A 22850-nucleotide genomic window follows, 5' to 3' on the forward strand; every position below is an offset into this window, starting at 1 on the left:
TATAAAAAGGGATCCACAGCTACATTATTTAAAAAGACAACGACAATGGCTAGTTCCGGAAACAGACACAGGGAAAGAAGGAAACCAAGTAAGAGATAAATGAGACAGGATTTACTTGGCTTGATCCAATAATAAACTCTAAGAATCTTTCTGCTCTCATCAAGGCTGTTACACCCATTCTCCCTCACCTCAATACCTTCAACAATCCTACTAAGTAGACAAGGTTTTAGCATAGCCATTTCTAGAAGGGAAAATATATCATCACAGAGGTCAAGTGAATTCTTCAAGGTTGCATAGATGGTGATGGCTTCAGGATTTGAACTCAGGTCTTCTGAACCCAAGGCCGAGGTCTTTCCTGGTGTCACACTGCTCAGCCATCGATACAAGTTTCACGCCATCAGTGATAACCCCAGTTGTCCCGTCTGAAGGCAGAAGGCTCCTTCATCTCTCTGGCTCTCCCAGACACACACACGAAAAAGTCCACCATTGAAACATATCCATCTAGTAGACACTTTACTTTGGAATGAGCACTGACCTATCCCAGCATCACTTTTAAAAACACAATTATTCCTAAAAGGACCTGTGATTTAAGTTTCTAGCTTTTGGGCGCAAATTAATTTGTCAGACTGGGCAGTATAGGAAGGCTATTCTTGCTGAAAACCATTGAAAAGGAAAGTTTTTTCTCAGATCCCAGTGCTGTCCAAGGGCTATCTTCTAAGAGCTGGAAGGATGACTCAAACCAAATGCCAGACACATTTGTTGTAGGTACTGGGAGACTAAATCAATGCAGCAACTTCCTCTGGAACCCAGCGACTGTTCAACCCTAACTCTTCTGACTGGTAGCCTTCCGCAGCCTCTCTCTTTCTGGGTCATGAGAAGGCAAACCCAGCGAAACCTAGACACACACATGCCCTTGCCTCCCTCACCTGCAGAAGCAGGAAGCCATGAGGCAATTCCCCAAGATCTGGATGCTCTCCTTCCACAGCATCTTGGGATCTTCTAGAACATCTCTGGATCCCCAAATCCTCAGACAACCTGAGAAGGGGGGGAATACTCTCTTTTCAGAGAGGCACTCAACTGCATCACTTGCCAAGTAAATTTCTTAAAGTCTTCGGACATTCTAACAAGTGTCAAGGAGCACCCACCCATCATTTATAAAACCCTGCCCTGTATTTTTAATCTTTACACAGCAATATCCCACTGCAATGGTGCTGTCATGGATGGGTTGTCTCCACGTTACAGCAAAATCATATCGTATCAGGTTCTGAGCAGGAGTTACTGAAGGGAGAAGAGGCTGTGTAATTTGACCTGAGCAATTGTAAACTCAAGAAAATGCTGGTGCACTACTGTCAAGCATAATCTAAAAAGTGAAAAATTATGACTTAATCTGAAATGCCTACCACCCTGAGCATTTCCGATCTAGTGGTTTGAGTTCAATAATCAGGAGGCTGATAGTGAGTGCATGTCTGCCATTACTCCTTGATCACAGCCAAATCATAACCCATCTGGACACTCCTTTTTACAAAATTAAAGCCACTATCCTATGTCTTTCAAGGATTGAAGACATTTTTCAACAAGCAAGTTCACCAAAATGACTGGACTAGAAACTTTAATTCATTCACCAGTATTTTAAAATCCAAACATACACCAGACAAATTGCTAAATTTTACTATGCTGAACACTACTAAGCAGCTGAAATTCTGGATGATTCCAATCCACATGGTTATGGCTCGAGCTCTATGCAGAGAATACCTAAGAATACTTAACCTTTTCTGAATGGAAGTAAATTTTATTTCCATTTAGCACCAGACAGAATCAACTTGTCAAAAGGGGTCTCAAAATACATTTTAACTTAATCCTTAATTCCACAATGCATAGGGGAAATATTTTCTGATGTTCTCAAATCTAGATGCGTCATTAATCCACTTCTCAAAAATACTGCTAAGCATGTGTACTAACTGGAGAAGCACTGCAGGGAACCCCACTTGGTAGAGTGGTCACCTCCTGGGAAACGGTCAGCCCTCAGCGATGGAGGATTCTAGCTGCTGTCTTCAAAAGGCTCTAAAAACTACTCAAGTTTTATTCCAGATTAGAACCTTCTACTTTCATCTTAGAGAATGTTTTCATTTGTTGATATCCACGGTTAAATTAACTGTATCGGTTCTGCCCGACAGCACATCCTCCAATGGGAATTTCTTTCCCAGCTCCTGATTCACAGGTGTGACAGAGTGATTAATACCTGGGTTGAGTGCAGAGGAATCTTGGATGCACGGTTCTGTACGAGGAATTGCTGCTGGTATTGATACTATCATTACCCTGGCCCAGCCCTTCCTGGGTGTAATGAAGGCTGCAGATCATGGGGTGGACTGCATTGCACATGTCAGCTTCTCCAGGGCAACATGAGCCTCTTCAAGTGACCCCTGTGGGATCCCCCTCATGTGGACAGCCCCACTTTGCAGGGCCACTGTGAACACAAAACTTACGTTTGGTGCACCTCTGGGAGCCAGGGGCCTTACTCCAGCCGTGGCAGCACTGCCCTCCACAGACATTGACCCTGAAACAAAGCAAGACCCTGAGTCCAGGAGCAGCAACATTCTCTTCCAGAGAACCCAAGCTTCGGGAGGGTTCCCACAATGGGTAGCCAGGATGCCATATCCAAAGCTGCCTAGGTAGAAGGATAGGGACCATGTACCAGGGAAGGGCGAGAGAACCAAAAAGCCTGCATGAACCAAAACTGTACAGGAGGGGAGAACAAGGTCCAAATAAATCATTTTCTTAACCCCCAAAGTAGAACCAAATGTATTTTGTGTATTATCTGCGCCCACATTTTAAACTGCATCTGAGTTTTAGAAAGAGTCCACACAGGGGTGAGATCACAATGCCTGGAACCACCCCTGAAGAAAAAAACCAAACAAGTTTCCCCCCACACTCCCAACATGCGATTAATGGGGAGAGGGGACAGAGAGTGCCCAATAATAGAAACTTTCCAACCGAAGATTCTGTCACCGCTAAGATACCCCGCCCCAGGAAAGCAGACCCCACAGGTGCAGGGAAGCCCGAGGCCATAATTTCCAGGATGCTGAAAAGTTCTAGGGCACAGCACGGGAGCTGGGTCTTTACAGCCAGCCCTTCCCAAAACGTTTTTTTCATTAGCTAGAAAAAAACTAAAACTGAGTTGCAAAGAAAAGTTTAATTGATGCTGAGGGAGTCGGGTGAGTGACTTCATGTTTACGCCCATCTTCTAGGAGTAGCCGGGTTCGCGCTCAGGAGGTTACGCCCCAGGCAGAAATGCCTTTTGTGTTTACCAGCAGCTCAGTAACAATGCGCTCGGAGTTTATACCAAGGAAAAGTTGCGCGGCTCGCCCGCGCTCGGCTCTTCCCGCCGCGCTCCAGGGCGGGGAGACAGCCGACCCACCGCGCGCGGCGCCCGCGGCCACGGCGGAGCTCCGCGGGGCCCTGACCCCGCGGTCCCGGCGCGGGCGGCGCGCGCGAGGAGGGAGGGTGTGGGCTTACCCCTGCAGCTGCTGCTTCTGGTGAACCTGCAGCCTCGAGCCCCCGCCGCTCTGGGTGTCCTGCGGCACTTTAGAGCGCACGACTTGCCTGCCTTGTTTGGCGATCGCCGGGTGACCGCCGGGCTTGGGGTGGAGCTGCCCGCCGGGGCCCCCGGGACGCGCCGGCTCCGGGGGTGGTGGTGGCGGCCGGAGCCCCTGCAGGGCCCCGCCGCCGGGCTGGCTCGTGCGCCGCGTCCGCTCCGAGGGCGCCCCCGGGGAGGCGCGGCTGGGGGTCCCGGCGCCCGCCGAGCTGCGGCTGTACCTGGCGTTGAGCGCGACGTTGAAGGTCCGCGGGCGCGGGGGCCCGCCCAGCGGCAAGGCGCCCGCCGCCAGGCCGGGGCCCGGGCGCACCACGTACGTGATCCTCCGCACCCGGCCGTGCGCCGACGACGCGAGCAGCCCTGCCCAGAGCAGGAGCCCCCACCTGAGCCAGGCCCCCGCCATCGCGGGCCCGAGCCGGCGCGACCGGCCCCCGGCCGTGCGGCTCGCCCGGTGCGGCCGCCCGCGCGCGCTCGGGCTCCCCCGAGAACGGGCGAGAGCCCGGGAAAGCCGGGGAGGAGGAAAACTCGGTTGCAGGAGAGGAAGTTCTGCGGGCGGCTGAGCGGCCCCAGACCCCAGCCGAAAGCGGCGGGAGGAGGGGGCGGGCGTGGGGGTGGGGAGCGCGGGGCCCCGGGCGGGGAGGGGCGAGGGGAGCGGGCTGCGCAAGGTGAGGGTCCGCTGGCCGAGCCGCGGGTGCGGGGGGCGCCGCGCCCGGGACCCGGCGAGAGTGGGCGAGGCGGGTGTGAGCGCGCGGGACGCTCAGAGGCAGCCCCGGCTGCAAAGTCTTTAAAAAGTTTCTCTCGCCGTGGAACCGAGTGTCAGATCTGAACAGCCAATCTGCAGCAGACGTGACGTCAGGCAGTAAATCCTAATTGGGGAAAGCGTGAGATGAGCCCGAGAACGTGCCGCCACCCTCCACATCCACATGGATCGTGACTGTGGGTCGGCGAGGCAGAGGTCCCCGCTCCCCAGCCCCGTGTCCTGGGAAAGGACAAAGGACTCGTCAAAGTCACTTCTAAACGGTCCTTTCCTTCCAGAAGCCCCGCAGCTTTCGTTTGATATTGTTTGGAAGGCATTTCCAGGCATTTCCTTATCCGCGTTTGCTCGGATACTTGCTGCAGACATTGGATTAAAATACCAGATCGGGCCCCAGAAAGGACTGCTCGGGGTGCGCCGAGGTGTCCATCAGAAAGCGTTTGGATGGTTCTCTCTGGATTGTAAACTCCACTTGACCGCTTCTCAGTCTGCAGCTTCTGGTACCCGACTCGACTCCTCGCTTGGCATGTGCGAGAGCGCAGGGCGGGCAGCAGGGGGCGCCCGCGTAGACGGTAAAACCTCAACAGGCAGCCCTGCTCTTTGGTGAAAAGGCCTTTAGGACAGGAATAGTACAGTTTAGGATTCATGACGACCCCAAGCCGGTTTAGTATGGAAAAAAAAAAAGATCACTTCCCTAGACCCCTACCGAAGGGAAAGGACCACTCACTGGAGATGATCCAAAATCACATCAAGGGAGATGCAGAATGTTCCAGAGGACAGAGTGCCTGGGGGGTCATAGGGCCCTTTGGGGAAAATCATAAAATAATGACGTATTTACTTCCAGCATTTGAATTAAAAACACCGTCTCCAGCAGAATGCACGATGTTATTGTATGAATGCAATTGAAAACCCAAGGTGGTAGCAATCTTTTTTTAAAAAAGCTGTTTAAGAATAGTAGTCTGTTTCCAAGGCTTTGGTTGGTGTGGTTCATATTTATTTGTGGCTTATCCTTTTGTTTTGTTGTCTGCCTGCATTGGCTAGTAGACAATTGGTAGGAAGTGACAATGGTTTAAGAAGAATTGATGGAAAATAAAGTTGAGAAAACAATCCATTAATCTATTCTTTCTGTACATTAGAGAAAGACCTCTAATATTTGACTTAGCAGGAGAGGGCCTCAGTCCATCTGCCTGAGCACCAGTTTCATGTGAGAATGCATCTGAGAGCCGCTGTGGAGGGTAACCAGCATTGGGCTGGAGGGAGAGACCTCAGTCAGTCCTAATACTGCCGCTAATTAGCTGAAAGAGCACGGGCAGTTCATCTCTCCTCTCTGAACCGCAACTTCCTCCATAACGCAGAGAAGTTGGATTAAAAGTCCCTTCCAGCCCGACAGTCTGTGGCTCTAAGAACATCTGGGGTCCCTGAGGACTGGAGGGGTGGGGTCATTTGAGGTCAGTCTCTGAGCCAGGCTAAAGGGAACCAGCTTAGAAGATTGAGGAAGGAGAGTGGGTCAAGAAACTGCCTCCCAGCCCTGGGTTCTGTAGGAAGCACACAGCACAAGCTAATAAACATCGACCAAGTGCGTACTCTGAGGCAAGCACAGAGGCTGACCTTCTGCAGGTACAAAGTGTCACGAGGCACAGCCTCTTTGTCTTGGAGAAACTTTCTATCTGGTTAGGGAGATGACGTAAATAAACAGAAGCTTAAGAAAAGACAAATAACAACTGAATCAAGCAACACTTTGAGATAATATGAACCCTCACAAGTCAAGATCTGATTTGTATGAGGCCAGTGTCACAGTACCATCCATAATTCTTTGTCATCTCTGGAAAATTCACAACATGTAGCGAAAACATTTCCTACCTGCAATTCAAATCAGTCTATAGAGATTTTACCTCTCCGATAGGGTTTACATAGCTGCAGTTGAAATGGATGGGGGGAGGAGGTGTCTAGAAGCACTAAGTCCATTCTAAAGTCAGGAGAGGAGAGGAGAGGTGCTAGAGAGGTGAAAGCTCAGGAAATACTGAAGGACAGCCTGACCAAAGGACCAGACTTTAGTCTGCAGTGGTGGGTGAGCTGTTCTTGTGGGTCACTCACAGGACCCAGCTGGATAGCAGACATGGAAGCCTGCTTCAGTCAATGGGAGGCAGCTGTCTGTAGAGGGCAGCGCCTGGACAGGGAGCCAGAGAGCTGGGCCCTAGCGCTGCCACTTCACTTCCCATGGGAACTGGAGCAAGTCATTTCACCTCTGTGAGCCTGTTTCCAGCAAGCCTGGAGATCAACCCCAGGATTGTAAACTCTACTTGACTGTCAGTCTACAGCTTCTGGTATCCGACTCAACTCCTTGCTTATCATGTACTAGAGTGCAGGGAGGTCCTCGCATTTAGGGAGAGCAATGACCTTAACCATGTTTTGTGTTTCTACAGAAAAACGTTTTCTACCATTAAAAAGAAACAATGCAATCTTCCTTTCTCTTGACCCACAGCAATGCAGAAGTGGATATTTCATCCCAGTCTTCAACCTGATTACAACCTGCCTTATGACAGATTTGGATACATCACAATCAGATCATCTCTGAAACATAACCGCAGAAAGAATCTCTGGTGTAAATATTAATCTCATCCCGAAAGGACCCATATACAGGTGTGTATACATCTGTGTCTACACTACCATTAATATGAGTAATATACACATAAGTTAGCAGCCCCACTCTAGTTGGGAAACTCTAGCAAAGTCACAGTTTTCCACATCAGTCTCTTGCTATTTACATAACTAGCAAGATAATCCTTGAGAAATGTGTTGGGCCTCCTATGTACTATCATGTGAGATAGTCACTCATCTAAAACACTGAACTCACTATTATTCTGAAAGTGAAAGCCCTTGTTCCGTCAGGCGTGGGGACGGGCCTTTGCCAAGTCTAAACCCAGTTTAATGCCATGGATTCTGGACCCAAACTCCCTAGGTTTCAAGGTCCATTTACATTGGCAGTACACAACTTCCTGGTTCAAAAAACAAGTTTTAAAGATCTCATAAAACTTCTTGGACTTCAGATGGTTTTCACAAAACAATACTCAGATGAGCTAAGTGTAAATGAATCAGAAAAGAGGATTATGTTTCCCATAAAAACTCATGGGTCTGAGGATTAAGGGAAGAAAGGAAGGCTGGCAAATGCCAAGCTTTTTAAAGCCCTTTGAAACCATTAGTCAAACTCAAAATGCAGCCAGGTTCCCTCATCCTTACGCTTTACGAGTTTTGTAATTGAAGATCTTTTCCTACATTTTGAGATTAGCTACAAATCAAATTTAGTGGCTGCCTGTGATCAGAACTGCTTCCGCGCATCTTTTCTTCCAGCTGAGGATTTCATGGAGCCCCTTTTAGTCTTCTAGTTTCATCAACAAATTCTTAGAAAGAGAAAAGGAGGGGAGACGGGAAAGAGAAACAGGAAGTCAGTACATTGTAGATGAAAGGAAGAGAAAGAAGGACAGTGAGAGCAAGAGAGAGAGACTGAGGAATGGAAAAGAAAAGGAGATTGAGAAAATAGGAGAGAAAGGGTGTGAAGACAAAAAGAAAGTGGACATAGAGGAAGGAGGGACCAAAAGAGGTGTGTAGAGGGAAGGAAGGAAGAGGGTGAATTGGAGAAGGGGGAAATGAAGGAGAATCAGTGAATGAGAAAGGGAGCAAACAGAGAAGTAGGAGGGGGAAAAGGAGAAAATTAAAAATAAAGTGTAGGGGGGCCGGCCCGGTGGCGCAGCGGTTAAGTTCGCACGTTCCCCTTCTCGGCGGCCCGGGGTTCGCTGGTTCGGATCCCGGGTGCGGTCATGGCACTGCTTGGCAGCCATGCTGTGGTAGGCGTCCCACGTATAAACTAGAGGAAGATGGGCACGGATGTTAGCTCAGAGCCAGGCTTCCTCAGCAAAAAGAGGAGGACTGGCAGTAGTTAGCTGAGGGCTAATCTTCCTCAAAAAAAATAAATAAATAAAAAATAAAGTGTAGGGAGAAAAGAACTCTACCGAGAACCTGAGGGCTGATATTCTCAGGCGGCCCCCTAGGATTCTGGCAGCTGTCTCTGAACATGGGCTGGTTCTGACCTGAACATCAGCTTGTCCAGCTTTGGGCTGGAATTAAACCTATGGCCTTAGGAGGTGGCAGTACAGGGTGGCTGGCTGGCTGCCCTACATCTCTTGCAAAGTGGGAGGGATAGGAAGTCCCATGTTCTCCCACACAAGCATGTGGCCAAAGACCACAGCTTCAGCTCGAGACACCTGCAAAGAGGCACTTCATTTACTCCCCTGGTCCTTGTCCTTGTTCTTTCAACTAGTTCATCAAAAAGCGGGGGTCGAGGAGATTAGAACTGTGTGACCTCCTCCATGTTTAACTCAGCCTCCGTGAAAACTCACATGAAGCTTTACAAGAGAAGCGTTAAAACAGAGACTCGTCAGATGAAGGTGTCAGTGTGTCTGCCAAGCTGTGTGAGCAAGATGGAGACGGGGCTGATGGGCAGAGAAAGATGAAAGGCCCCTGGAATTGAGCAACAAGTAGAACCAAGATTTACCCCAGTGTTTCCCTTCCCTTTAAAACTTCAGGTTTCAAATTTAAACATCTTTGGTTGTCATTCAGCAAACAGTTATTGAACAACCATAGAGCACTCAGCTAGCCCCTGTAGAACTTTACAGTAAAATCAAAACAGCCTTCCATTTCAAGTGGAGAAGTTAAAACAATGCCTGGTTGGATTGCAGCCCAGAGTTGCCCCTGGGCCAGGGAGTGCCTTTGTGCTGGCCCTGAGTGCCCGGCCATGGCGATATAGACCCTGTCCACATGGAGGATGCAGTCTAATGGGGTAAACAGACCCAGGACAACTAATTACATATGTGGCAAGGATTGAGAAAAGACTGTGGGAGTGAGAAAGGAGATTCCTAAGAGGAAAAATGGTCAGAGACATGGCTGCCTTCCTACAAACTTAGAAGAGCCAATCAACAAAAGTAAACACTGAAAATAAAGCACTCTGAACACTAAACTTCCCTGATTATTCTAGTCCCCTTCTCACTCACCTCACATGTAATTAAACTTGAGTGTCACACAATGGTGGCTGCTGAACACAACAAAATGCTGAACAACCAAAATCTGTTCATTAATTTATCTTTCATTGAGGTTTTTTCATACCCATTTATTCAGAATTTTTGAATATTAAACATGAAACTACATAATAATTAACTAGCTATCAATACAATTTTATTTACACTTGTTCACACCCGCCAAACCTCATTGGGCCATTGTCTGGTCAGCATTCAAGAGGGCATAAAGGAAATACGTTCTTACTCTCAAGGAGTTTGCATCTTGGAAAATACTTGGATGTCCACTGAACTGAGATGCACCTCTGCAAAGTAAGCTATGAAACGCTTGCCTTTTGATCACAAAAAGGCCCCCAATTATTTGCAATTCACTTTGGTATCTGAGTTAAAACAATTCTTTGACCTTCCATTCGGTCAATGGAAATGTTCCTAATTTCCCTGCTTAAATTTAAGTTCAAAGATGCCCAGACACCTGCAAGGTTAGTTGAGTGCCAGGTGGGCCAGCAGAGTAATGTTCTCTCCACTCAGATACAGCTCCTTATAAATCTTGATCCGATTTTAAGAGGAACCTCGTGCTTTGCTTCAGCTTCAGTGCTTCCCAGGTTGTTGAATAGCTGGAACTGCTTCTTTATTTAAGTTTTAGGGCATCAGTAATTGTTATTTCTCTTGTCTACATTAGAATTTTCACCCAATGGCACGAGAACATGACCCTGCCTGGGTTTAATATGATTGTAATTATTTTTTTTCCAAATATTCTCTCTGCCTCCTACCAACCTGAGGAAGATATCATATAGTGAATAAAGAAGCCTAAAGAAAAGAAAACACGAGAGGTTACTACACCCCCTCTACGTATCAGGGCCTAGCCAGCCTGTCTGGTTGTCTAAGCCCCAAGGTCTGTCACACATGGCCTCCTTCTCACTTTTTCAGCCTCATCTTTGGCTACTCCCCCAAATGAGCTTTCTGTTCCAACTACATTTATCTACCTATTTTTATTCTTTCTCTTTGAAAGAAAAAAAAGACTCTGATCAGCCGCCGGTCTGAAGAAACAGAACACATATTCCTGCCTGTAGCTTCCTGTCACATCTCTCTCCTCAAATACCCTCACCTCCTCAACTAAGCAAGCCCTCCTCCTCCTTCGAAATAGCCCTCAAGATCCTTTACGTCCATGAAGCTCTTCAGACCACCCTAAACCACCTAAAACCTCAGTTTACCCTCTCTTCCTAACTCTTGGAGCTTTCATCATCCACCCCTGATAATAAGCACGAAATACATGCTTTGTAATAAACATAGAATGTTGCTTGTGGGTGAAACCTTTTTTTCTTCTTGGTCCTAGTAAGATAAACCAGAATTAAGCCTAGTCGTGGTTAATAATAGTTGAGGTTTGGTTACAATGTAGTGGCTTGTCTTTAGCTGTTTGCAGGCAGGGTTCTGCTGAGCCATGGGGTTTGCCCAAATTCTCCCCCAACCTAAATTAAGTTGCTTTAACTGAATCAGGCAATGACCCTTTGTAGAAAAAAAAGTTTTCTACCTCTGAGTTAATGGTTTGGAAAGTTCTGTAGAACGAATTTTATCATATTTGTGTCTGAAAACTGTTACATTGCCAGAGTTATATCATTAAAATAGTCAATGCTTTTATAACATCTCTTTTTTTGTTGCCTTTCAAATTACCCCATTACTGGAGACCAGGACATACTCTGAGAATGCAACTAGTAAAAACCCACATAATATGGATGAACAGAGCAATATAGAGAAGTAACTCACACCACCAAAGGAACAACAGCTATGCAAGGAGAGGCCTGGCTTTCTAAACAGTGAGGGGAGACCAGTAAAACCAGCCCAGTGTCTGTGATTCCTCCAGGTTTCCTGGTTTTAAAGCCCAGGCTACTGCAGAGAGGGATCAGGTTACATCTGCCAGCTGGGCAAGAACTTTCCACTTAACTCTTTCCAATCCACAACCTGGATGTTACACTTCCATTTCGATTACTAGAAAGAGCATCTTCCATCTTTCCATTTCCTCCTGTTTTCTTCCCTACATACAAGTAACTGGCCACAGCCCCGGGTGAATCTGCCTGCGCCCACACTGACTTCCATGCCTCCACGTCGTCCCTGGGGGCCTGTGTGGAGAGCAGAGGCCTTCGTCATATCCCCCAGGCCTACCACAGTGTGCCAGTCATAGTAAATAGTTGCGTTTGTTGAGTGAATGACTCTCTCCCTCTGGATGGCTAACTGCTGCGGGTGGCCTGCAATAGAAAACCTTCCAACTACCTTTTTTTCATCATGAGCACAGACTTTGCCCAAGATCCTTAAGTTGTCAGGGGTCTGGAGAGAGATTCATTCATTCAATCACTGACTCACTCATTCACTAGTCACTTTTGAGGGCCAAATTTTTTTTTTTTAATTAACTAAGAAAGGGGAAAGGATTTTAGAAATTTTTGCTTAGGGGTCTAATATTCCTGACTAGATCCAAGGATTCTCAGTGAAAGTTGGAGAAATTATCTTTAGAAGGCATGGGATAAAGAGATGGATAGGTGGAATCTCTTCCCACAGTCCTCCTGCAGCCAATTGCTAGAAAATCGTTGGCAGAAAATCCATATGAGCACATATAACCGCATCTGTAAAATGTAATTTCATAATCCTGGATATTTGCATGCCAGGAAGGAGTAGAAGGTACGGTTAAGGGCACACACTTTGGTGTCAAACAACCTGAGATCAGTTCTTAGTTCTGCTCCTAAGTGTGGAAGTAAACCTGGAGCCCTTGGCTCTTGTTCTGCATGAATCTAAGAAGCAGCTGACTAGGCATTAAGGAACTAAACTCTTGAATCCCCCTTGAACAATCACTTTTATGAGGGAACGTTTTTGAGTTCCTCAGTGCTGTCCTGGGAACCGCTTCTCAGCTGGAGGCAGTTGCAAATAGATAATCTCAGCTTCAGATTCTAAGGGGTCTGTCAAGGCTGCCATTTTATTTTGTCACTTTATGGTTAAGCACAAAAAATCATTTCTTAGTCATCATGAAGTGTTTCCTGGTAGCCAGCTCAGCCTCTACACATCTACTGCCCTAACTCATCTGGTAGCCATTACTGGAAAAATGAAACTTCCACCAGGGGTTTTAAAGTCAAAGATCCCAAAAATGGTTGAGTCTTTTGTGTTCTTCACTTGCTGGAGAGAGGTCATATGGTCACTATTTCAGATGATCCTGCCTTCAGAGGACAGAATCAGGCTGGGGGGAGATTAAAAGCAGAGATGGAAGAGGAGACTGAATTTTACAAAGGAGGATGGTGGGAGGAAAGGAAGGGAAGAGAGTCCTTCATATTTATCCACTGAGCACTTACAAAGGCCCCTAAGTGGCATGGGAGGGTTCTGCACCTGCCTTCACAGAAGAGGGCCACTCTATAGACATTTGCCTTTGTAACCAAAAAACAGCATTCTGTTATTTACTGAACTATGTACATCTCTAAGCTTCTATTTCCTTATCAAATGGGAACAATACCTAACACAGGTTCAGCAAGTTTTTTCTGAAAAGGCCAGAGAGTAAATATTTTCAACTTTGCAGGCCATATGGTCTCTGTCGCAACTACTCAACTTTGCCATTGTAGCATGAAAGTAGCATAGACAATACAGAAAGGAATGAGCATGGGCAGATTTGGTTTACAGGCTGTAGCTTGCCATCCCCTGGTCTAATCCCCTGGTCTAATACATAGGGTATTCTGAGGATTCAGTGAGCTAATCCAGGCAACATGTTTTAGTACGGCATATGGCAGGTCAGTGCTCAGTAAATATCAGCTATTATCATTGCGCTGATTTTAGACTTTGTCTAAAATGTGTATGTGCTCCCGTGCTCACTTTAGTGAGTAAGGTGGTCCTCAGTGATCCACAGGAGATATTTCCAGCCCTCCTCCTCTTGAGCACATGATGGTGTCACAGTTTGGGTTCTCTGAGAAGAACCCCAAGATGGAGTTTAGTGTACAGGATGTTTACTAAGGAGTGTCCTTGGAAGCAACCCTGTGGAAAGGAGGAGAAGGAAGCAGGATTAGGCAGAGGCAGAAGTCAAGTTGCCCAACAACAGACTGAGCCAAACCCACAGGAATCTCTGGGGTTAAAATGGCCATCAGAGTTGTCCCACGTTGGGTCAAAATGGCTGGGCCATGGTACACCCACCTGGAGCAGTCATCGGATGTGGGCTGCCCTGGGAAGGGAGTGGCCTTGGGTAAGGCAGCTCTGCAGCCCAGGTCCTCCAGGAGGGGCTGACAGGTGAAGCCTGTCTGCTGACAGCATGCACAACTGGGGCAACAAGGGCCGGGAGGGGAAGATGTGACCAATTCTGACCATGAATTGTGCACAGAAATGACACATGTCACTTGCAGAGCAAGCATTTAATTGTTGCTGCAAGACCCTCCAGAGCTCCTTTCCTTGGTAGTGACCAGTAATTTCAAGATAGTGGCTGCTCCATCAGCCTGGGTCCCAGAGGGACAACAGTGAACAGAGTCTCCTATCGATGTGTAATGGCAACGTAATGTGAGCAAAACTTAAATCCGAGATCTTTAAAGCCACTGAGATTTTGGGATTGTTTGTTGCTGCAGTATTGTTAGCTTTCTATTATGAATCCTCATTAGCAGCTGAGGAGGCTACACTGGACATACTCAAATGTTTTAAAGTGAAGAAGACAACCTGATAATCTTACAAAATCAGGGAATTTGTTTGAAACCATCATCATCATTGCCAACATCATCATTATTGCTAACACTAGCATTTACATGAATTTGCTAACTTAATGTTCATAACAACCTCTGTATGACACAGGTATTAATATTAGCCTCATTTTAGAGATTAGGAAACTCAGGCTTATAAAGTTTCACTGACTTGCACAAGGCCAGGGATATGCAGACTATGACCCACAGGCCAAATCCGGCTCACTGCCCATTTTTGTAAATAAAGTTTTATTGGAATGCAGCCATGCCCCTTCATTACATAGTATGTAATTATGGCTGTTTTCATGATACTCTGGCAGACTTGAGTAGTTGCGTATGGCCTGCAAAGCTGAAAATACTTATCACCTGGCCCTGAAAAAGTTTGGCCACTCTCTCCCCCTCCCCACTCTACACAAGGCCTGGTTCCAAACCCAGGTTGTCTGGCTCCAGAGACACCACTCAAAATTCAGATATATGTAAACACTAGGTAGGCTTGGAGCCTGTAGGGCGTTATAAAATTTTCCCATTTCCGTTATCCTAACTGTACAGTTTTTAATTTAAGATTTTCATGACATTTATTTCCAGTAATATGACATACTCCATATCCTGAAAATCCCCCCCTAAAAAACACCTATAAAATGCTGGATAAAAGGAATAGCTAACAAGGCAAGAAATTAAGGTAAATCATCAGAGGCTAAATTAAGAAGTGGATCCCACTCAAAAATGCTGATCTCCAGCTTTTCTAGAAAACTCCAACCACACAAGTGCTAGCAGTTCTGAGATGACTGTAGGAACCATTCTATCAAGTACTGAGTGGCATCCTGACTGACCAGCCTGCCCTCCTTCCATCTCACTCCACAGCCACAGCAAAGGAAAAACCATTATAACTAGGAAGTTTTTAAAAAATTTTCAAGATATGATTAACATACCATAAAATTCCCTGTTTTAAAGGGTGTAATTCAATACTGTTATATTCACAGTTGTGCAACCGTTTAATTCCAGAGCACTTTCATGGCTCTGAAAAGAGACATCGTACCCATTAGAGTCGACCCCTAATACCCCAGCTATAGGCAACCACTCGTCTCTCTGTCTCCATAGATTTGCCCATTCGGGATATTTCATATAAAGAATCATACCATAAAAAATAAATAAGTAAATAAATAAAAATAAAAAAGAAGTAGAAGCCAGAATTCAGAATGAGCAGAGTAAATGATCACTCAAGCAGGCAGTGAACCCCTAAGGGCATTTGCCAGTTGGGGGACAGGGGAAGGGGGCATGACAAGGCAGGAGAATGTCAGGATAGAGACTTTAGAATAAGTCCCCAAAGGCCCACATTTCCAGTGAAAGAATGGACTGGAAAGTATTTTGCCTTGCAAAGGGAGACAGCAAGAAAATTTTCTGACTCAGCTTTGATTTTGGTTGGAAGCAAAAATAGTGCCTCTCCCCTGACCAGAGGAAATAATCACAAACCAGGCGTCAAGACTGGGGTTCAAATTCATTCTCCTTGCCTATCCTGAAACTATTTTAATCCAGAGAAACTAATTTAAAATAGTTCTGGATTAGTAAATCCCTGGGCGGTTGGCAAAGTAAGCACAAACAGGAGGAATATTCTCTTAAGTCTCATAAAATTCCCATAGATAATGCCCCAACAAAAATAAGCTCACAATAAAAAAATCACAAGACCACTCAGAGAGCAAGGCATCATGAGACAGAGTTAGCAGAAACATCAAGCAGCAGAATCAGGCACACAAGATCCTTAGATGTTAGAACTATCACAGGTAGCAGGGCTTGGCAAACTTTTTCTCTAAAGGGCCAGGTAGTATACATTTTAGACTTTGAAAGCTATACAGTCTCTATCAAAAAGACTCAACTTTGCCATTCTAAAGGGAAAGCAGACACAGGCAGTATGTAAATTAATCAGCTTAGCTGTGTTCCAATAAACCTTTGTTTACAAAAGTAGGGAGTGTGCCAGATTTGGCTGCTAGGCCATAATTTATAGAATAAGTATGTTTCCAATATTTAAAGAATTTAATATATGAACAAGGAGTAAAATGCTATCATAAATATCCAGGCAGATTCTTAACTTCTGGAAGTTAAAGGTATAGTTTAAATTTTAAGATTCAACATATGAGTTAACTAGCAGATTAGAACAACTGGAAAATGTAATTAGTAAACTGAAAATTGTATGTAACAAAATTACTTAGAATATAGTACAGAGACTCGAAGAGGAGGAAATTATGAAAGAGAGGTTAATAGACACCGAAGTTTGAGTGACAAGTTCTGACATTCATCTAGGCAGAGTTCCAGAAGGAATGAATAGAAAGAATGGGAGAGAGACAATATTCAAGAATTTTCCTTATATGGATCCTTATATTTAGGAAGTACAAAATATTCAAAAAATATTTACATCCAGACTCATCCTAGTGAAAATGTAGAACATTAAAGATCATTAAAGCTATTCAATTAATAGCCTAAAAACAGCCCCCCCAAAAAGACAGTTTTCTGCTTGATATCTGATTTCTTATGAATAACAGACACCAAAATACTGTAAGATAATGTCTTCAAATTGCTAAAAGAAAATAATTGTCAATCTATAATTGCATATCAAGCAAAATTTATGTTTAAAGAATGAGGATGACATAGAGATGAACAGAAGCTAAGGTAACTTATTTTCAACAGACCCTTAGTAAAGGAACTTCTTAAAGGTGCATTCTTCAGGAAGAAGGAAAAGGACCACAAAAGGGAGATCTGAGAGGTAAGAAGGACGGTAACCACATGAGTGAAGAAAATGGTAATCACATGGATAAATCTAAATAAACATTAACACTAATAACAATCTAATTTGTAAAGTGAAAAAATTAAGGGGAGCACATGGTAAAATAGAGTTAATATTCAGTTTCTTAGAATAGTGGGCACATAAGTGTTCATGACTGCATATGTGCATGCTGTACACTCTTTTCTATCTAGGATACATTTCGTAAAACATTTTTAATAGAAATAAAATATTGGACAATAATAGTCTATAAGCTGGAAAGAGTTAAAACACTCTAAGTTTTAGGAAGTGGGTAAATATAATTAATAACTCTAACCATTAAAAAATTAGAAATAGAGTTTATAGGTTCCAAACTACTAGAGAAGAAAAAAAATGAAATAAGAAAAGAACTTCAAGGGAAGCATGAAAAAGATAGTAAAAATAAATCCAAATATATCAAGATCACAAAAAGTAGAGTGAAACTTGCCAGCTAAAAGTTCTTTTTTTTTTTTTAAATCCAGCTATATTCTTCTTATGAGAGACACTTAAAGCAGAAGCACACCAAATGTTTGAGAGTGAAAGAATCGAAAAAGCTCTATAAGGCCAATTAATTTTTCCAGCAAACAAAAATAACTTTCTATTTGCTTTCTGGAATAGCCTTTGAATCTTCATACAAAGTGATGTGTTATAATAAAACAAAGAAAAGAATTACATGTGAAGAGAGTAGTGAGAAAAGACCTAATTTAAAATTAATATTCTCTGACAAACCTAAAAATTTGAAAAAATAGTTCCATTAGTGCTATACCTGCAGAATTCAAGCAAGCAGTGGTAGAAACCTGGGTGTAATAGTGAATCAAAAATAAATGCAATTTATCATTACTCCAGTTTGGATCAAGTTTCTTGACTTACAAATGGAGTTTACAAAATAATCAGGTAACATTTCAAAAGAACTTGCATTTTGAGACAAAGGATGTCATAATTACTTTTTATTGTATTAGTATCACTCTGAAATTTATGAGACACTATTCATTTAAATATAAGGATTCTTGGGACTGGCCCGGTGGTGTAGTGATTACATTCACACACTCTGCTTCGGCAGCCCAGGGTTTGTGGGTTTGGATCCCAAGCACAGACCTACACACCGCTCATCAAGCCATGCATCCCATATACAAAATAGAGGAAGATTGGCACAGATCTTAGCTCAGGGACAATCTTCCTTACCAAAAAAAAAATAATAATAAATTAATAATAATAAATATAAGGATTCTGGGGGAAATATATATTAAGTCATTTTGAAGTGAGAATGGATTTGAAAAATAGTCAGGGACAAAAATTTAGGTAGAAAGGTGGATCACTGCCGCATTAAAATAGAGAAAGATTACGAAGAACCTAAATGAATAACGTAGGAATGGTTAAAGTGTGAAGCTTATGTAGAACGAAATGTTTTCATAGCTATTTTAGTGACATGGGGAAATACCCATGACATAATTAGGTAGTAAACAGAATAATATACAAAACTGTACATACAACACAATCATGAACATAATAAAATGTGTCTAGAAACAGGATTAGGAGGAAAAACAACAGAATATGAACAGTGATGGGGAAATGAATATTTTGTATTTTCTACTTTATACTCTATTTCCCAAGTTTTTACAGTGAGCACTTTTATAATCAGGTAACAGAATAACTTTCATTTTACATCTTCAATATTTGGTTAGTTTGTATACATTATAGTCCAGAATCCCTGTGAATGAAAAAGTATGGGAAAAATGAATTCTCGAAAGAGAAAACATAGCAAGTCTTTAAGAGAAAGTTCGAAGAGAGAGGAAAATTGCTGTATTTCTAATTAGTAGTAACTTGATAAGTAACTTCCTTGCCTAAACTTTCAAGAATGTGCAACAAAGCCACGCCCAGAGGTTGCTATGACTACAGAGGTAAACCTGAGTAGGTCAGCATTCACCCTGCTTCCAAGGTGAGGCAGGAGAAAGAATGTGGGCTCTGGAAAGAGACAAATCCCCCTTTGTACCTCTGCCTTCTCTCCTCCCCCATCTGACCCTCTTCCCTCCCTCAGCTCTCCCATTTGCCATCTCTTCCTCCCCACTTCTTAGCTCCCAGTGCAGTCAATAGTGTCAAACCCTCCTCTTCCCTCTCTTCCCCTCCTTTCTGGGCCTCCACGGGGTGCTGCATTTTTCTGAGCACCTTGCTCACATAAGCTCTGGAAAGCAGGATTTGTTTCCCACTGGACTCTTGATGCCCAGGACCTGCCCATGGTAGGTACCCAACGAATATTTGTTGATCAAGTGAATGAATGAATGAAATGAACGGAGGTACTTTCTTGGTCTCTTTCGTGGGCTCCTCTTCATCTGCTTACCCTTAAATATGGATGTTCCCCAAGAGTCCATTCTCAATTGCTTTTTCTTTTCCTTCTATACTTTCCCCCTGGCTGATTTCTCCCCCCTTTGTTTTAGCTGACACTCATGAAAATGAGTCCAACTTTTGAATTCTACCTCATCTCTTTCCTCATCTGTATTTCCAACTGCTTTCAGTCGGACCTACAGACACTCCCTATTCTCATGCATAACTCGTCATTTTTTCCCCATTCTTCCTCCTAAGAGCTCCAACTCAGTTAACATCACCACCATTCCCTCAACATTCCAGATTTAAGCTCAGAGGAGCCTTTTACTCTCCTCCAACCCTACCTGATGAGCAATGCCACACTCTGGAATTGCATTTCTCCTTTCTAGTTCATTCCCACTGCCTCTGTTCCACTTCTCACCAAGATCATCACTGAACCCTGAGGATTTTCCTTACTTTGTGTTTCCCACGGCTGCTGGATTTATTTTCTAAACCACAGAACGCATCATGTTCCTATCTTGCTCGAAAACTCCTGATGTTCCCCATTGCCTTCAGAATAAAACCCAAGCACACAAAGCTCCTCTCAGTCTGATTTGGTGTCTTTCCTGCTTCATCTCCCGTCACCCGTCCCCATAGCCACCACTCTGCCCTTCTCAATCTCTCTCCTCTCTCTCTTTCTGCCTTACCAGGCTTCTGGCTGGTCAGCTCTCCCTTCATGCTGTCACCTCAGTGACTGCTCACATTTCTCCACCCACCTGGATGCCATTCCCCCACTACTCTGCCTCTCAAATTGCTCTGCCTCCTCCAAAGCTCGTATCAAGTGTCACTTCCTCTGAGAAGCCTTTTACCAAACCCTCAGTCAGGACTAAGGGCACTCTCCTCTGTGGTCACATAGCATCTTGATTATGCCTCCATTAGTGCACAGCTCAAGGTTGTCAGCTGTAAGTGGGTGGACAGAGGGAGACAGTGAGGTGCCCTTGGAGAGCCTGAGCACAGGGTTTGAAGGCTTCCCTCCTAGGGTGAGCCCATAAAGACTATGCATAATGGAAAAGAACAAAAGAGCCTGCTAGGCTCACAGGAACCACTCCTTTTACTAGCAACAGCTGTAGCTTTTAGCCAGTGATGTTAATGCAGCTGCGGAAAGGCTGTGTTAACAGAAGTAGGGGCTGTCAGAGAAGGGTGGGCTCCAAAGGAGCACTTTCTGGCATTTTCCCAACCTTCTCCAGGGAAGGGCGATGCTAATGTTGGGACATTCAATTCCAGACACTGGAGTGATATTGTCTGCAAGAGACAGGGTTAGTTTCTTCCTCTGGTCTCACCTTGACCTGAACTATCTCAGGGTGGGTGTGGGGGGCTTCCTGTGGTTTAGTGAGGCTTATCAGGAAACCTCGCGAGAACCAGCCACACTTGGGTAAGTGCCACAGTATGTAGAAAGGGCAGCCCCCTAGGAATCATTCCAGTCCCTAAAAGGGCTATCCCATACCATATACTTGTTTTCAGCCTGTACATCAGTCTTTGATTTGGGCATCTATCAGTCCACCATGAACTCTGTTTTCATGTCCAGGTGAAGTTACAAAGTCCAGTTTCTGGGGCTTCAAGGTTGAGGGCTGGTCCTCCAATCGTGGTAATGCCTCTGGGAAGCAGCCAGCCGGCCAGCCAGCTGTCTTCTCTCACCAGCATGGCCACTCACAGCCAAGAATTAGTTAACTATGCAAGCCTGTGTCTCTCCTACAACACCAGGGGTTGACGAACTTTTTCTGTAGAGGGTCATACAGTCAATATTTTAGGTCTTATGGGCCATAAGGTCTCAATTGCAACTACTCAACTTTGCTCCTATAGTGGGTGCCAAAGCAACCATAGACAATACGTTAAATGATGAGTGTGTCTGGATTCCAATGAAACATTATTTACAAAAATAAGTGGTAAGCCAGATTTGACCCACAGGCCATAGTTTGCCAAGCCCCACAGTCGAATGTGAGTTCTTTTTTCTTTAATGGAGATAAAATTGACATATAACATTATATTAGTTTCAAGTGTACAACATAATGATTCAATGCTTGTATATAACGTGAAATGATCACCACAATGGCTCTAATTAACATCCATCACTCACATAGTTACAATTTTTTTCTCTTGTGTTGAGAACTTTTAAGATCTACTCTCTTAGCCATTTTCAAATCTACAACACAGTATTTTTTTCCCTGCTTTATCTCCCCAAATCCCCCCGGTACATAGTTGTATATCTTAGTTGCAGGTCCTTCTAGTTGTGGCATGTGGGACGCCACCTCAATGTGGCCTGATGAGCAGTGCCTTGTCCACGCCCAGGATCCAAACCGGTGAAACCCTGGGCTGCCGAAGCAGAGTGCGCGAACTTAACCACTCAGCCACGGGGCCGGCCCCCTACAATACAGTATTATCAGCGATGGTCACCAAGCTGCACATTACATCCCTGGGACTTACTTATTTCATAACGGGAAGTTTGTGCCTTTCGATGCCCTTCACCCATTTCACCCACCCAGACAGTGGGTTCCTGAGGGCAGCAATGTATGGTTCCTCTTTGGATGCACCCATGCATGCCTAGTACATATTACATGCTCACTGGGTTTGTAGAATGGGGCTGAATGCCTTCCTCTTATATTGCCCACAGGCCTTTGTGCAGTAGCGATCATGGTGAACACAGAACTGTGCTATCTGAAGGAATCCTCGAGGTGCCTCCTCTTCAGTGGAGAGATCCTTCCATAGTCTCCTCGACTTATGACTTCTAGTTAATATACTCCTGTGATGCCTCTGCTTTACTGCAATAATCTGTTTATCCACCTGACGGCTGTTGGGGACTGTGTGGTGAAGTGGAAAAATGACACTTCGCTCTTGTGTTTCCTGCCTTCAGTACAGCTACTGAGTAAATAGTTGCTGTTCAATTGATACTTCTGAGGCAGAGAAGACAATTTATCTACTAAAAGCATAGCCGCCCTTCAGTGGCTGTAAACTCAGCCACCTGCCTTCTGCTGATTGGTATGTCGGCTACAGACTGTGCCTACAGTGGATGAACAAACTCCTCTCACTTTGGTGACTCCCCAACCTGCAGCCTGGATCTGGGCAAGGCTGGAGGCTCAAAGGAGGCTGGGTGGGTTCTTTCTGGTGCTCACATTCCCTCTGGAGCAGGCCTTAGAATGTGGGGGCTGAGAAGAGAGATTCTTTGGATTGTAAGCTCTTGAAGAGCAGAAACTGAGAATTATTCATCTTTGAATCCTGAATGGATAGCAGATGCTTGGGACATGGCAAGTGCTCAATAAAACTCCCATGGGTTGCTCAGGAGGTGTTTCTGTGTCCCGGTTACCTGCTGCCTCCGACCTGCGTCTGGCCTTGGCAGAGCTTCCAATGATACCCTAACAGGGGTCTTCACCAGATTCCAGAGAGTCATCCAAATACCAATCCCTCATTCTTCGACAGCACTTTAAAATTTGCAAAGTGCTTTCACGTGGGCTTTCTCTCTTTTAATCCACACTGAAACCCAATAAGGTACAGGAATCTCAAACGTCCCCAGGCCTCACCAGCTTATGAGGTCCCATTAAAATGAAGGCTTCGTCTGTAGGACTATAAGCCCTCAACAGCACACACACCTTCGCACCTAAAATCTCCCCCA

General features: G+C 44.8%; 1 protein-coding gene across 15 annotated transcripts in view; it reads right to left on the bottom strand.

Annotated features, from left to right (window-relative positions):
• The window catches only part of LTBP1 (latent transforming growth factor beta binding protein 1), a 382985-nt gene extending 378975 nt beyond the window's left edge, over nt 1-4010 (bottom strand). For all 15 annotated transcript variants that reach the window (XM_070574194.1, XM_070574192.1, XM_070574191.1 and 12 more), the window contains exons 1-2: nt 3514-4010; nt 2484-2554 (exon numbers count right to left, since the gene is read on the bottom strand). In XM_070574194.1, the coding sequence (XP_070430295.1) occupies nt 2484-2554; nt 3514-3995 (553 nt within the window). In that variant the 5' untranslated portion in view covers nt 3996-4010. The remainder of the gene's footprint in view (nt 1-2483; nt 2555-3513) is intronic.
• Nucleotides 4011-22850: the final 18840 nt, after the last annotated feature.

This window comes from Equus przewalskii, chromosome 14, assembly GCF_037783145.1.
Source record: "Equus przewalskii isolate Varuska chromosome 14, EquPr2, whole genome shotgun sequence".
In the NCBI taxonomy this organism is placed as follows: Eukaryota; Metazoa; Chordata; class Mammalia; order Perissodactyla; family Equidae; genus Equus; species Equus przewalskii.